General features: G+C 37.5%; 1 protein-coding gene across 4 annotated transcripts in view; it reads left to right on the top strand.

The window, feature by feature from the left end:
• Positions 1 to 5,997: 5,997 nt before the first annotated feature.
• The window catches only part of LOC121862333 (F-box only protein 39-like), a 46,669-nt gene continuing 35,654 nt past the window's right edge, over positions 5,998 to 17,012 (top strand). Inside the window, exons 1-3 of one of the 4 annotated variants that reach the window (XM_042360539.1) lie at positions 6,044 to 6,153; positions 10,052 to 10,136; positions 16,542 to 16,696. In XM_042360539.1, the coding sequence (XP_042216473.1) occupies positions 10,070 to 10,136; positions 16,542 to 16,696 (222 nt within the window). In that variant the 5' untranslated portion in view covers positions 6,044 to 6,153; positions 10,052 to 10,069. Of the gene's footprint in view, positions 6,154 to 7,381; positions 7,905 to 10,051; positions 10,137 to 16,541; positions 16,697 to 17,012 lie in introns of those variants that run through there. The other 3 variants (XM_042360540.1, XM_042360541.1, XM_042360542.1) reach the window with 3 other exon arrangements.

The raw sequence follows: 17,012 nt of genomic DNA, 5'->3' as shown, positions 1-17,012 counted from the left end.
GGGGGGGCCACTATATGTCTACCCCCCCTCCCCCTGCCCCCCTTCTGGAAAATCTTTAAATTTGGCCAATTTCAGAGACATTTTGAGATCTTATGAAATGGATATTTGGACATATCCTAGGGTCAATATTAAGTGCGTACTACATTGGATGGGATGTAGTATTTATACAGTAAATAATAATAATACAGTAGCTGGTTTATATCACAAATTTTTCTTTAAAATAAAGCATAATATTTTAGTAGAACAACGAAAATTATAAAGGAGCATAAAGTGAAAAGTAAGTGTGTACCTGCATTCCTCCCTCCCCAATTTTCACCAAGGGGGTGGGGGGGGGCACACATAGAAACAAACATAGCAGCTGTGCAAATTGTGTTATCTTTCCAAGAAATAAAAAGCATGACTACTAATTTTTTTTTCCCATATTCTCTGGGCTCCAACTGTATCTAGTTATAATATATGGGAGGAATATAAATGGATGGCAGTTATTAAATTAGAAAATAAGAAAAATGCAACAGGTAAAAATATTAAACTAAAAAACAAGATAAGGTTAAATAAAAAATAGGGTAACGAATCCTCAATTAAAGTACATTGGGTAAAATCAGTGCTATAAAGGCTGCATAAATAATCACTAGTAATTTAACAGTAGAACTGAAGATAAAATACAGGAAAAAATTGTAGACACATAACTTAAAGCATGAAAAAATGCTGAATTTTATGCACATCAAAATCATCAATTACACTATCCATTTCTCTTAATATCCTTCCGAGTACTGAGAATGACCGCTCCACACTGCAGGTCACAGAAATATTTGCCATTAATTGCAGGCTAGTTGTTTAGCATATACAGTAATTGTGTGTGTGTGTATATACAGTCTCTCCTCGACTTACGACAACCCGGACATATGATGGCCATGGTCATATAAAATATTTTTCACCTTACGTATTTTCGAGTCCCGACGTTAGTGATCGCGCTGTGTACTGACAAAATTTTCATTTGTAATTCCCTTTAAAATGGCTGGCAAGAAAGTGTAAAAGTGAGAGTTCTCGTGGTGCTGACAAGAAAAAGAGACACCCACTTCAGAATTTCTATTAATTATTTTCGCCTTTTCGACTTACGACCTGGTCGTCGGGACAGAATCCCGTCGTAAGTCGAGGAGAGACTGTGTGTGTGTATATATATATATATATATATTGGGGAGGGAGGAATGCAGGTACACACTTACTTTTCACTTTATGCTCCTTTATAATTTTCGTTGTTCTACTAAAATATTATGCTTTATTTTAAAGAAAAATTTGTGATATAAACCAGCTACTGTATTATTATTATTTACTGTATAAATACTACATCCCATCCAATGTAGTACGCACTTAATATTGACCCTAGGATATGTCCAAATATCCATTTCATAAGATCTCAAAATATATATATATATATATATATATATATATATATATATATATATATATATATATATATATATATATATATATATATATATATATACATATATATATACACAGGGTGCTTCGTAAGTACCTTTCATAAATCAGCGGGTATATTCCCAGACATAAATAAAGGTAAATGACCAAATTGTCAATTATCAATAGTTTTCGAAGTTACATCACATGACGTCTGGTAGGAATGTGATGAAACCTATAATGGGGTGTATATGAAACATCCATTGTTGGTAGTGACCTGCTCTCCCTACAACTCCTGTCTTCGCGCCAGCCAATCAGCGGCGCCGCTCACCTCACACCTCTGAACCTGATCCGGCAAAATCGTATATATACCCCCAGCCTCGCCGTGAAGGTCAAACCAAGGTATTTGTATTGAGCAGCCCGTCCATCAAACAAACAAACAACACCAAGAAAACACCACACCCAAGGGATCAAGCCGACCAAGAAGAGAAATGTTTGCCAAGAACCAAGCGGACTGTGAAGGGCTGCAGAAGGATCTCTGTGAGCTCCAAGAATGGTCAAAGAAGTGGCTGCTGAGATTCAATGTTACGAAGTGTAAGAGGATGCACCTGGGGCGTACCAACAGTAAGGAGGCGTATCATATGTCCCAACGGGATGAAGAAACTGCACTATTTGAGACAATGTGAGAAGGACCTTGGTGTGTATGTTGACAATGAAATGAAGTTTTTGGGCCATTGCGAGAAGAAGGTAAATCAGGCAAATAAATTATTGGGTCTTATAAGGTCATTCAGATATCTAGACGGTCCGTCCTTCGTAACGATCTTCAAGAATGAAGTGCTTCCCCATCTGGTTTACTGTCCCCTCATCTGGTCCCCGAGATATGCTAGGGACTGTCAGTTGGTTGAAAATGTTCAAAGGAGGGCCACCAAACTGGTATGTTGTATGTTGTGCAGATGATTATCTGTCCGTGTTGAGTGTCGATCTTGGCGGCCATGAAGTGTTTGAAGGCAAAGTCGGTGATGAATTAGTGTTTGATGGAGGATCTGATGAGGATTGCAACGCCCTCGTGTAGTTCGTGGGGTGATTGTCTGCTTGTGTAGCCGAAGTGCTTGATTTTGGTGTTTGTGTATATTGAGTTGAGGAGAATGTCTGGGTTGTGCTCTTGTACTGTAGGAGGAGAGAGATGGCGTGTCTGTTTGAATGATATGCTCTACAGTTGAATTGCATAATGGTGATCATGTTGTTTAGTTTGTTCTTGGTTACTTATATGAGATTGAAATTCTGGGGTGCAGGGATGAGATCTAAATTGTCGAGTGACGTGGAACGAAGTACGCGTCGCCGGTGTCGACCCCCCCACCTTTGTCTAGATGTCTAGACTTGGCGCGTGTCTAGACGCCGATGCTTGTCAGAGAAATTTGGCGGACTCTAGGCGGCTAGGCTTGTCAGGGGAACTTCGTCGTGGCAGTTGCAGGGGAGAGTATCCACTACAAGTTGACCGATCAGTGGTGAAGAGGATAAAAGATACTATGTTCTCTCTCTCTCTCTCTCCAAAAGTAAGCTAGTACTCTCTTTCTCTCTCCACAAGTAAGCTAGTACTGTTCTCTCTCTTCACAAGTAAGCTAGTACTCTCTCTCTTTTTATCTCTCTCTCTCTCATCACAAGTAAGCTAATACTCCCTCTGTCTCTCTATCTCTCTCTGACTCTCTCATCACAAGTAAGCTAGTACTGTTCCCTCTCTTCACAAGTAAGCTATCTATCTATCTATCTATCTATCTGTCTATCTGCTCCATTGCCAAGTACTTAATTTTGCAACAATCCTTGAAGAGGATTGTTGTTTTCTTGTAACGTGTATATTTTGCTTAGGAACTTTATGTTCTATGAATGCAATTGCCTGTACACTATAATTTGTTTTATAAGTGTAAAAAAATGCAACTGCAAAATAAACCGACTGTATATCTGTTTATTTTATTGTTATGTAAATAAATTATGCTTGCTAAAAAAAACGTGAATGAAAAATAAAAAGAGTACTGTATCCATTTGCATAGCCTTATCTTGAGACTAAGAGCCTCCCTCCCCCCACCTTCACAGGAATATATATATATATACGCCACTGCCAGGGAAAGAACATGTGCGAACTGATGTCTGCCCAGACGAAAATATTCTTTGATTTTTTCTTCATTTCAGCTTGGGTCTTTTACCAGAGAATTGTAGGCTCCATATTTGGTCCGATTCAGCAGCAATCTATGTCTGTTTTCCTTTGATCTTATACAAAAGCAGGATGTTTAATAGAAAATCATCCTGTTCTTAATTATAAGGCTCGTAGCTTCGATGCATTAGGAGCCATCTTTCCTATCTTGTTCCCGCAAACAGAAGGACGCTGCATGCAAATGCAAATAGGGATGTCGGTTTTTCGGGTCAATTTAACGCAAACGCATACTGCATGTTTGGTAGTGTAACTTAAGGCGTATCAGATGCACGGAATAGCTAACGCGGTAGCTATTCCGTGCATCTAATACGTCTTACGATAAACGCCTTTACTATGTAGTGGATTTCTCCCCTACAAACACTGTTTGTCCTGCGTAGCCGACCCCACGAATTCCCCAATGTATGCCTCGTGGTCTGGGTCAACCAGCGCCGCCATACATCACGGAGGTCAACTACTAAGCCACGCCTACCCCCCGCTATTTAAGACCTGACCTAGTGGTGATCTCTCTCATTCTACCTACACCAGCCAGCCAGCAACACCTCCTCCTCCGCCTGCCTGGCGGTCCTCGCTCCCGCCGGCGAGCATGGCGACCCACAAGCTGTCCTCCTCTGAGCTTCCTCACCAACCAGCTCTCTCTACATCACGCTTGTAACCATGCTGCCTTCCCAGCACCAAGCTGCATTGTACATCCAATACAACATGTATACAGAGAGCACATTGTGAGTTTCCTTTCTCCATCCCATCCTGAGTGCGAACCAAACATCTAGTAAGCCACAAATGGTGACCCCGGAGTGACGCACTCACACAGGATGGAGGAGAAACTGATCACTCTCCCAGTCTTCAAGCAACATGGAAGACTGGCTTATCCACCCAGAAGCAGCTCTCATCGGCTCTACAGCTACTGTCTCTAAACCGCAGGTTAGACACCCTAGAGCAGCACTGCTTCTCTAAGCAGACACCAGCTCCTCTTCCTGCCCCAAGCACCACGTTCTACCGACCCCAGCACACCCGTCCTGCCTCAGACGCTGGCCCCGGCCCAGCAGTACCCCCTGCCGCTGCTCCCGACGCGGCCCATGCGCCTGAGTGCGGACCCACACACCCCTCTTTTCTCCCTTAGGTACTCCCTGCTACTGTCCTGCACCCTGCTGCTGTCGTGGACCCAGCTGCTGTCACGAGCCCTCATCCGCTTCTGCTGACGCAGCCCCTGCTCCTGACCCAAGCCCACACCCCCGAGCAGGCGCATCTGACGACTCTGTACCTGCCGTGAGGGAAGCACAACATTCATCGCCTCCACAACCCTCTTTCTCCCTCTCTTCTCCCACAGATCTTGTGTGTCTAGACAGTTGTCTCCACTAGCGGCCGGCTCATCCACGCCCTGCCGTTATGTCCCACATGAAGCATGCACCGCCCGTTCTGCCTCACATGTGCCATGCAACCCTGCAGACAACAAGTCTCCTACACCGCCTGGAGGGAAGGAGGGAGTATTGTAGTGGATTTCTCCCCTACAAACGCTGTTTGTCGCTGCGTAGCCGACCCCGCGAATTCCCCAGTGTATGCTTCGTGGTCTGGGTCAACCAGCGCCGCCATACATTGCGGAGGTCAACTCCTAAGCCACGCCTACCCCCCGCTATTTAAGACCTGACCTCGTGGTGATCTCTCTCTTTCTACCTACACCAACCAGCCAGCAACACCTCCTTCTCATCTGCCTGCCTGGCGGTCCTCGCTCCCGCCGGCGAGCATGGCGACCCACAAGCTGTCCTCCTCTGAGCATCCTCACCAGCCAACTCTCTTCTTCTAGCTACAGCCGCAGCAAGCTACACCTCCTCCTCCGCCTGCCTGGCGGTCCTCGCTCCCGCCAGCGAGCATGGCGACCCACAAGCTGGTCCTCCTCTGAGCATCCTCACCAACCAGCTCTCTCTACATCACGCTTGTAACCATGCTGCCTTCCCAGCACCAAGCTGCATTGTACATCCAATACAACATGTATACAGAGAGCACATTGTGAATTTCCTTTCTCCATCCCATCGTGAGTGTGAACCAAAGAACCCATACCCCACAACTGTATGCCCCGGGCATATAGATTTTCTCAATCCATTTAATATAAAAATTATAATACACACAGATGTAAACTTTTATGTGCAATTATTATTATTGTTATTTAATCGAAAGTGATTTGTATTTACTTTCCACAAAGAATATTTTCCTAGTACTTTATTATACTTTTCCACTAATCCAATGTTATATACATGTGACTTTACTCAGTTGTTTGAAGCACTGAATATACCACGATGAAAATTTCTACAAAACTACGAAATCTGGTTTTAATGCAGGGTAGTTATGAACATTATGTATAAACAGGTTGGCAACACGTTGATAGTTGAGTAACAGACTAGACTAACAGTAACTGAGAACCTGTGTCAGTCTCAGTAGTGGCCGCCAGAGGTGGAGGTGCGGGGTGCCAGCTATCTTTTGGTGGAATGTGAGAAGTGTTTCCTGGGTAATGCATCGAGTGCCGCTGTTTGATTCTGGTAAGCTGTCGTGTGTTTCATTTTATGTACGATATCACTTCATAATATCACCCAATAGATATCAAACTGCGCAAATTCATGGATCTCAAGTGCAGTATTTACACACTTTGGCAGTCTTAGTTATGTCTTAAAATAAATGGGGTACCTGTAGAATTTAGTATACTGTACAGCATTAAGCTTGGTTGGTACATCTCATGTCTAATATAAGTATAGGGTACTGCTGACCATAAAGCTATTTACTAGCTGTCTTTTATTGAATAACAGATTACAGTACACCTGATAGTTTGGTAGTTAACAATTCCATAACCATGATCTGTTTACTACAAGTAGAACTTGTAGAAGCATATTTTATTTGTAATAAAAATACGCCAATGCACAGAACCTAATAGAACCTGACCTAACCAACCAAAGAAAACTACCTAACCTTATCTAACTTTCTAGCCAGGGGGCAGACCTCCCGCCTTATTAAAAAGAAAGTACAAGTACTTATTTTGGGTAAATTTTTACTTTCGGACAGCACAGGAATCTTAAGAATTTTATCTCTGTAATCAATAGTTTAGATTATTTAAGACACTTTTCTTCTCTGACGTTTCCCTCACAAATCACCTAACCTAACTGGCAGGCTCCCCCCCACCCGGCATATATAAATAGTTTGAGACCAACGTCATAGAAGGAAGGTGTCTTAGACTAGCTATACTATTTACAGAGATAAAATTATTAAGATTCCCGTGTTGTCCGAAAGTAAAATAATACCTTATTTTGATATCTTATACCAATGAAAGCATCTTTATTGAAGTGTCATGGTGTAATTTTACGTTTTTTTTTTATGTGGACGTGAGAGTTAGGGTCTATGCTCGGACTGAATGGGTCAATTTTAAACAAATAAAGGTAGGATATATTATAATAAATGGATGATCAAGTGTATTTTAAAAGAAAAGTCATCCAAATATTTCACTTACAAATGTGTTAATATGTAATATTAGGTATACAGTATATATGTAAATTGTAAAATTTATAGTAAAAAAAAATAAAGCAGAAAACAACATGCACCAAGAACGGCAAATTTTTTGGAGTACTGTAATATTTACAGTAAATAATTAATGTATTAACATACAAAGCACATAGAGACATAATTTTAGTGTCATATGATCGGTTTTCCATTGTGTTTTACCCCACATTTTCTCCCATCCTTCATACCCTGCCCACAACAGGTGATTTATGATCGTAAATAGAGAAAAAAAATATAATAAAAAAATTTCACCCCTTAAAATACTTAGGTATTATTTTAGTTTCTTACAACCATGGAATATGGTATTTTAAACACATGCAATAAATATATCTGATCAGTCTGACTAACTTTCATTCTATAGACTTCTGTCGCAAGTGAATAAATGTCAATATTTATTTTGTTAGTTTTCACTATGGTCATAAATCACCTGTAGTGGGCAGGACATGAAAGATGAGAGAAATTGCATGGTAAAACACCATGACAAACTGATCATATGACTCTAAAATGATGTCTCTACTTGCTTTGTATGTGAAGAAATTAATTATTTATTGTAAATACTCCTTGAAAAATCTGTCGAGTCAGTACGTGAGGTGGATAGCTCACTTTGTTTACAACCAACCCACTCAATCCGAGCATACTCCCACGTCCACAAAAAATAAAATTACACCATAACGCTTCAACAAAGTTGCATTCATTGGTACAAGATATGAAAATAAGTAAAGTCCCCTGTCTAGGAAGTTAGGTAAGGTTAGGTAGGTTTCTTGGGTTGGTTAGGTTAGATTCTATTAGGTTCATTATTATTCACTTGTGACAGAATTGTATAGAATGAAAGTTAGTCAGAATGATGAGATATATCGATTGCATGTATTAAAAATTCCAGATTCCATGATTGTATGAAACTAAAATTTTACTAATGCTGTACAGTCTTGCCTCGACTTACTACATATGCGACTTACAACAACTCAGACTTACAACGGTCATTTTCGTTATATATTTTAAATTATTTTCGAGTCTGGACATTTGGTCGTAAAGTCGAACAACGCCTTACGACAACTTCGGCTGCCACTTGTAAACAGCATCCATGTCGTATCCCGCTCAGTTTGTGTATTAAAAAGGTAAAAGTTTCACAATTATTATTGTACTATGTGTTATTTTCGTTGGTTCGACTTACGACCTGGTTCATCGGAATGGAACCCCGTCGTAAGTCGAGGAGAGACTGTACTGTACTTCATAATATGATGATAAGAACATCTGTGGGAAAAATTAACGAAATTGAACAACTCCTAGTGGTGGTGCTGTTCTCAGAAATTGTCCATTTTCTTCCTCCACACTATTGCCTGGTGCACTGACAATAATAAAAAAAAAGTCAACGTAGCCGGAATTAACTCGTCTATTTTACTGTACAATGTACAGTAAAAACTCAGGTAAAGTACATTGTGTGTGGCTGGAAAGATGTAAGAGAGTAGGAACTTACTTAGAGAAGTGCATGGAATGTAATGGCTATTGAGAGGAGAAATGATTTCTTAATTATTTGTGGTTTATGTATACCTTGGCACAGCTTGATTTGGCAGTTGGATTATGGTACAGTATCTTCTTAAAAGTTAAGTCCAGTGTCTTGATGAAGTGACAAACAAACTGTTTCAGCCACCAGTATGGATTCTCCTAAATTTAAGAGGGTAAAGTTCTGTTAAAAATAGTCATATACTGTATTATTGTTGTAGCTACCTCAGCAACAAGTCTGGTTTCAGAATTTGATCCGTTTGAATATGTTATGTTTGAATGTAAAGGCAAGTTTCCACACAGGAGTGAAATACAAGATTTTCCATTATGAAGTGAACTTGTAAAATACAAGTACTGTATTTAAAAAGTTAAACTATGAATTTTTCATGTACAGTTCGGACATAAGTTCGTTCAACCCCATGGTGAAACTGATTCACGGGAAAAAGTCTCCGGACTTACTTACCTTGATTGTCGTCTGGCCTGGTTGTGCTGTTTTATCTCCTTTGAAGCCGATGCTGCTTCATTTTTGGAGAGAGCTTACTTTTCACCTCGACTGTACACTAGTTAAAAATACAGTATGTGCTGCAGAAATTGCATGATGGGCATTAGTAACAGTTTACAGTAGTGCAGTATGTAAAAAAAAAAGTATGACTAGAATTTTCAGTTGAATAGAAAACAATAGAATATTGAAAGGTACAGTATTACATTACAGTATTAGCTAAATGTACAGTGTAGGATATTGTGCATAATGAGAGTTGGAGCTTTTTCTTTCAGTGATATTTTCTTTTTGCTGGATGTTATATTAATACAAAACCCTTGACTTTTGGATTTTCTTATTATTAATTATTTAGAACAAAGGGAAACACAATTTATTCCTTATCAACCTTTACATCCTATACTGTGATGTATTTTTAATAAGACCAAATATTTGCATCATGCACATTTCCAGGATATAATTTATTGTTTAACCAAAGTGTGTCCTAGAAAAAGAGACTTTTGATGACTTACAGTGAATTGAAATTAAATTATTTTACCATTATAATTTGTAAACTTGCAATAACTATTATTTCACCAATGGTTGTGTTTACAAAATGCTTACTATCATAGAATGCATGTCAGTAAAGTTTTGTCAACTTTAAATGCAGCTGTGAATATCATTTTAATTGCCTTCAGCTGACAGTATATATTTAAGTGCTTGTATTGTATTTAGCTGACTATTAAGTTGCTAGTTGCTTAGACTAAAAGCTTATATAACAGTACAGGGTATTCGAATTGACTCTTACTCTCTAAATTTAAGAATTTTGAAGGACTGTATTACTATTGCATATGTGTTTTAGATTAGTTTTGTAACTGCTTTTACTTAATAACACTATTATGTCCTTTTTGTAGTTGTTACATTTATCAAGAATGGCTACAATAAAAAAGTTACAAGGCTGTGATGTTCTTCCTAAAATACAGTTATGGAAACCAAACGGTATGTAAATATTTTTTTTAGATGTTCTGTTGTGATTGTTGCATGTCGTCAACCGTCATTGGTAAGTTGGAACAGCAATACTCCTACTAATATTGTTTTTGGTAACAAACGTGTATGAAAATCTTCCACATACCTAAGACCACTTAAGTACTGTATGTGTAAGAATTTCGTTTAAATCCAACTACCGGTACTGTAGTCGCTTATCACAATTTGCCTTCTCACAATGATCCGATAATGAACTGAAGTTCTCATAAGGTTTTTCAAGTATGGTGCTCCCCCATTTGAAGTACAGTACAGGTACTGTCCCATGAGATATACAAATGACTGCTGATTGTTGAGAACATTCAAAGGAGGGCCAGCAAATTGGTGGTAGCACTTGGAACCTCATTTACCAAGAGAGATTAGAGTATTTTAATTGCCTAGTTTATACTGTGAAATGTAGTGGGTTGATTTGATAGAAGTTTGTAAACACTTCAATGGAGGGGTATTGGTGGTACAGCAGTAATGCGCGTACAGAAAACCCTTGGTATAATGGATGCTGTATATAACGGAACCTAGTTATAACAGACACCCTAAACCTATCGGACAAGCCCTCAAGATAACAGATAGATATCTGTTATCCCTGAAGTGCTGTCCGATAATTCGTCACTGCATGAATACTAACTGGAAAAACTGTAATACTGAATGTAATTAAGAAAAACAGAAAAGTTAAAAGTTATTGAAAAACTTGAGCAATAAACAACCATTATCACTCATTATGCTCATTTCTATTCATCACCACACTTGTTACATGCTCCTTTATCCTGTGCACTATATGTTATGTTATGGCTATTTTTCAACTTGCAATTTTGAGTAGATATACGTAATTTTCTTTATTTTTTTACTCGGTTACATTCACACACACACACACAATCCTATATACAGAATGTGCCCCCTGCCGAAAAACAAAAAAACAAAAACAAACATAAGGTAAAAAGTTTTAAGTATCAGCAGGTTTCTACCGTGAAGCCGTTTGGTGATTTTGTGGAGGTCAGAGGGTCTGCTGTGCAGAGTACAGATGTTAGGAATGCTGCTACATTGCTAAGGCAAGTGTTGAGGCCACTTTGTTCCACGAGAATTGTGATGAAGTGTGTACACTGACTTGTATTAGTTTTGCTCTTTTTATGCATTCATTATTGTTATATACTATATTGTACTGTAATTCCATAGCATATGAAGTTGTTTTAAAAATTTTACTTAAATATTAATACTGTACTGCACTACAGTATAGTGGTTGAGAACATGAATATATCAAGTTCCCGATTTACATCGATGATGTGTTCCTTGAGAATGCAATGTAAATGGGACTATGTAATTAGGGCATGTTTACAAACACCTTAACCCAATTTAAACTTCACCTAACTAAAGATTAGAGAAACAAAATTAAACAAATTAATACAGAACTAAATTGAAATCCGTATATAAGTACTGTAGACAATTAAATGAACCCAGATTTATGGGCATTCACCAAAATTTAACCGAGATTACGTAAAATAATTACAGTACTGCACAGTGAATGTCACTTGGTACTCCCAGACTGGCCAAATATGTGCAGCTTAAGTGGATTCAGTGGCATGGTGCTGCCACTTTGAATGCTCAGTTGGCAGTGATTTTCTACACGACGTTGAATCTGGCACACACACATTTTGGAGGTGCTCATCACAGCAGAAACGACATTATATCAGGCACAACTTACTGGTACAGTTCATAAAAAAGTCATATGTTAACAACATTTTATTGAAATGATGAGAATAAAACTGATGTAAATTAGTGACATGCTATACTGAATATGATGGGAAAATTTACAAAGTGATTACAGTGAGTTACATTTTCACCAGTTTCCCAAAAATGGTTTCCAGATTATCTGATGATTAAAATCTATGCTGTGGTTGTGGTCACAGTTGAGTACAGTATTACAGTATCATAAAACCTAAGAATTCTATACAGTATACAGTACCTGTATTGTAACTGTTTGCCCCCATGATATCCCTTCCATTCTAAATGGTCTTTACTTTCCAATGGATTGCTGATTGTATAGTAATTTTCCTTTCCTAGTTGACCTCCCTTTCTGAATATTTAAGTTGGTTTTGTTACCTCATCGCTTTTGAGATTTGTTTCAGAGTTTTGTTGTTAACTTTTCCAGAATGAAACTTTCCAGGTTGATAATGTTTTTGTTCCAGAATGTCTTATTGTGTCATAATCTTATCCCTGTCATGTTCCAACTTTATTCTTTTTGCCTATGAGGAAAGCATTTTTGGGTTTGATTGACTGCCCTTAGAGAATGAGATTTTCAGATATGATTTTCCTCCCCATCCAGAATGATTTAAATAATTGGATTATTTTTACCGTTGTCAGATTGATATTTGTAGTTTGATTACCCTCCCATTGTGGAATGTTTGTTCTTGTTGTACAGTTTCTTAAGGAAGCCTGTAACATTGAGAGATCCAACATATGTTGGGAGGCTTGTAGAGATCTGAAAATGAAAAGTTTCATGTATTGTACTGTAATTAATTGGTATTCTAAAGGATATTATTCAATAGAGTTTTCCTTTAATGTATACTGTGTCAAGGTAAAATACTAATTTTATCTTTGTACTTTTACCAATACAGTACTGTATTTAAATACAGTATCTTCATGGTTTTATATCTCCATGTACCCCACTGATACACCTGCTCACCACCATTAACTTATGATTCACTGATATTGAAATTAAGTGTTAACTTATTTTATGGCTGATGAATGGAGCAACTTAAAGATTTGACCTTAGTATAAGATATTCTAAGATAATTCTTATACGGTATAAAAAAAAGAGCAAATAGTCCTGGATTTGAGTTATGGGTAGCTTGAAGGTGTTGGCAAGTTCTTTTGCAACATCTGCCTCTGTCTACCCATTTTAGAGAGTTTCAACAAGCCATAGCCATCCATTCCCAAGGTGAGCTGCTACTAGATGGAGTGGCTAAAGGATAAATAATTTAGTAGAATGCATTTTGATTTAATTTTATATACGTACAGTACAGGTTTTCTGAAAATTAATCATAGATTAGTTGTGTCATCATGAGATGATGACTGGGTGCATAAATCTTAAGTTACTTTTATATTCCATTAGAAAGTAGTGAAAATGGTTCATGCTATAATTGACCATTCATGACTCTTCATTTATAACCTGAGATTTTGACTCTCTTTATCTTAACTGGATAGAAGAGTGATAAAAATGTGTCCTTCATAATGATTTAAACAGATAAGTTCATTAATCTCTTATATTCTTGGTATTAAAGTATGAACAAATATTTGAAAATAGTTTTCACTTAAGGTTAGTACTGCACAGTAAAGGTAATTGCACAAAAAAAATTTCAAATATTTTATATTTGGAGGAGTACCAAAATTCTTGCTTTTGCTTATTGGTGGTATATTAAAGTCTATGCAGTATACAAGTACAGTATACTGTAATTATTATGATTTTTTTTGAGAGCTGTAATATACACTTTAAGGAATGAAGAAAGAAGTGAGAATCAAGAATTTGGCTTTGTAGTACAGTACTTACTGAGGAAAGACATATTGGTATAGTACTTGTATACAGGTACAGTCACGTTCAAGATTCTTCGAACACTGCCGGAGACAGCTGGCAACTGAAGGCAGTTTGTTTACTATACTACGTAGTATAAAATTATGAATGAATGCAAAAGTGATCAGTGATTGGTTACTTAGTTCCCCGTTGCTTAATTAATGGTTGGGCTTTGTTGTTTCGCATTATATTATGCCTTTCTGCTAGTATATACTGTTAATTTGATTTTAAAATGGATAGAGCAATGAGCCAACCTATATGAATTTATATTTAGACAAATAAACATAAGTAAAAATCGGTAAATATGTTAAAGAACATCATGCATTGGGCACAGCTGTGTGCAGGCTGTTTATGAGGTTGCCTGTTTATCATTAATTTATACTAATATTGTCTTCAAATGTTTAATCCCTTTATGGTAATTAATCCAATTGTATCTAACCGATGCTAAACAAAACTTCTTTCTAAAGATGCTGATTTCTTGCAACACAAACTGCTGTTTTACTTCCCTGTGTGTGCTTGTGCGCATGTGGAGTGTGTGTGTATGTGTGTGTCAGTCTGTGTCTGTATTTAATAATGACGTTGTTCAATTGAAGGTGATGGTAATTAATCTTACGAACCATCTGTCTGATGGTGTGAATTAGGACTGTAGCATATGCCTAATACTTTACAAGCCATTATCGAGCAATATCATTGTCATTCCAAGACTTATGAATATTGTAAGCAGCAAATGGCATTTCTTTCGTTGAGTGACTCTTTGCGCCTCCCCCAAATCCTTGTTTCTGACTTGTGTCGATTACGTCACGTTTAGTCTGGTGTCTTTAAAAAAATATTCAATTTTTTCCAAAAATGTGTATGGTGTATTATAAATTTATATCTTATTTATTCGGTTTTTTTTTTATAAATGCATAATAAATATAAATATAACGCTGACGTTAGGTTAGGTTAGGATAGGTGCCTTCAAGAGCCAGATTGGACTTCTGTGATCGGACCATTACATATTGTAGGAATTGTGTCGTTATACAGTTGTTTCTTTGTCTACGTCTCCCTCTCTGATTTTTTCCGTGGTTGACCTTTGTAATTACTACATTGAATCGGGGGTGCTTGAGGACATTCTTGCTGTTTATCCCAAATTTGCTAGCCCACACTGATTTGTCTTCAATTAGAATATGATGTCCAATGTATGTGAACCACTGACCTATATATAATGCTAATGAATATGATGTATTTCTTTCTTTCTTTGTGTACGAACCTCTGTCCTGCATGGCAGTAAACAGTGACATTACCCACATGAATCTGACTATATATATATATATATATATATATATATATATATATATATATATATATATATATATATATATATATATATATATATATATATATATATATATATATATATATATATATATATATATATATATATATATATATATATACACACACACATACATAGTGAACCCTCACTTTACGCGGTTAATTCAACCACAGGGTCATGAAAGTGAAACGACAAAGTGAACAACATAACATATGGGACTAATTGAAATAGAGACCGGGCCGACCCCAAACTCCACTTTTTCAGACACCATACCTACGTTGTAGTAAAAATAACTTAATTTTATGATGGTATGCACACACAATTAATAATTAAGAGAAATATCAATAATATTAGGTTTTTTAACACTTACATTAGTAGAAAAGATGGCTGGGCACACGGGGATGGGGGGTTGGTTCCGAGGCAGAGGGCAGATTATTGGCCCTCACCTGTATCACTTGTATCAATTGTATCACTATCCACCACAGAGGCTTGCAGGGCCTCTTTGTCAAACCTCTCTAAGTCCAACAGTGCGTGACAGAGATGTGACCGATCGCCCGGGCGGCTAGCGAGCCGATATTTTGGTGAAGAGGATAAAGGAAAAGTAATCAGAGACATGACCGATCGCCCAAGCGTCTAACGAGCCGATCAGTGGTGAAGAGGATAAGAGTAAAAAAGTAAAAGTATGGGTAGGCTCAGAGTGCTTGTGAGCTATGATTGGCTACTATTCTCATGTGACTGCATAGGATGCTTATGACTGGCTGATGTACTTTACAGCCTATCTCCTCAAACTCTTGTATCATGACAATCTTAGTTTATTTTCTGCTGCCTTTGTACAAGCTCATTCGCTCAGTCACTGTTCTTTTTGCACACAATCTGTGTTGTGCAGTTCTGTACTGTACCAGCATATGATCAGCCAAAAAGACTCTTGGAAAACTTTCCCTTGTATTCAGAAAAATTTTCCAGGGATGAGAAAATTTGTTTCCATACCCGGAAACCTCTTAAACTCAGAAATGCTCTGCACCAATTATTCTGGCTAATTAGGAGATTACTGTATGATATATTCTACTTCATATGCAGAAGCTATTATGGAGAAGGAATTTTATGATTTGGCATGAAAATTAGCTGCTTTGCAGTTTAGATTACTTTACAGTATCTTCAACTTCAAGAGTTTAGGATGATGTCCATATCATTATTTCATTTATAAATTCGTTCACTTGATAGAAATTGTTAAATTTACTCATAGTTTAAGCATTAAAGATACAGTACTTTGTTCTACTACAGTAGATATTATATCAGACCTGAAATGATAAAAGCTACCGGTAATTAGACATGATGAAGTGGTAGAAATAGAACACTACAGTATAGTATTCCATATCTACTAACTATGCAGTTAGATATGTAAGATGCTTGGGATCACTGCAGGTGGTCCTGATGAATTTGAATATTAGATGATATCATGAATATAAAGTGAAGGATTACTTTATCACAGAGATGGGTGAGTTGGTCTCACATGGGAAGCAGCTGTACAAAAAAGAAGTGGTGGATCCAAATCATGTATACAGTGAGTGGAACTTGCTTCCAGACCTGCTCTTGGAGAGAGTCTTTCAACACCTGACTCTAGATGAACGTTACAATGCTTCGATGGTGAGTCATCCTTTACTATTGGGATATGTAAGAATTTTATTTGGTGATTTGCTATCACAGAAAGATTTATGAGGTATAAGTGATATTCAGTACTACTGAATGAATTCCAGTAAGAAATTTAATATCAAAAGTACTGTACAGTACTGTACCTGTACTGATTGTAAGAAACAGAAATACTGTATAGCAAGTAACCGATTAATATCAGGGATATGTTTCTAGAGAATGCAGTGTAAATGGACCTGACATAACTAAGACAAGTTTTTCCCATACGTGTACTGTGGTTATAGTCAGGGTATGCAATCCATGACCAAATTTT

Source organism: Homarus americanus, unplaced genomic scaffold, assembly GCF_018991925.1.
Source record: "Homarus americanus isolate GMGI-L3 unplaced genomic scaffold, GMGI_Hamer_2.0 scaffold31037, whole genome shotgun sequence".
Taxonomy (NCBI): Eukaryota; Metazoa; Arthropoda; class Malacostraca; order Decapoda; family Nephropidae; genus Homarus; species Homarus americanus.
This window is presented reverse-complemented; position numbering and strand designations above follow the sequence as displayed.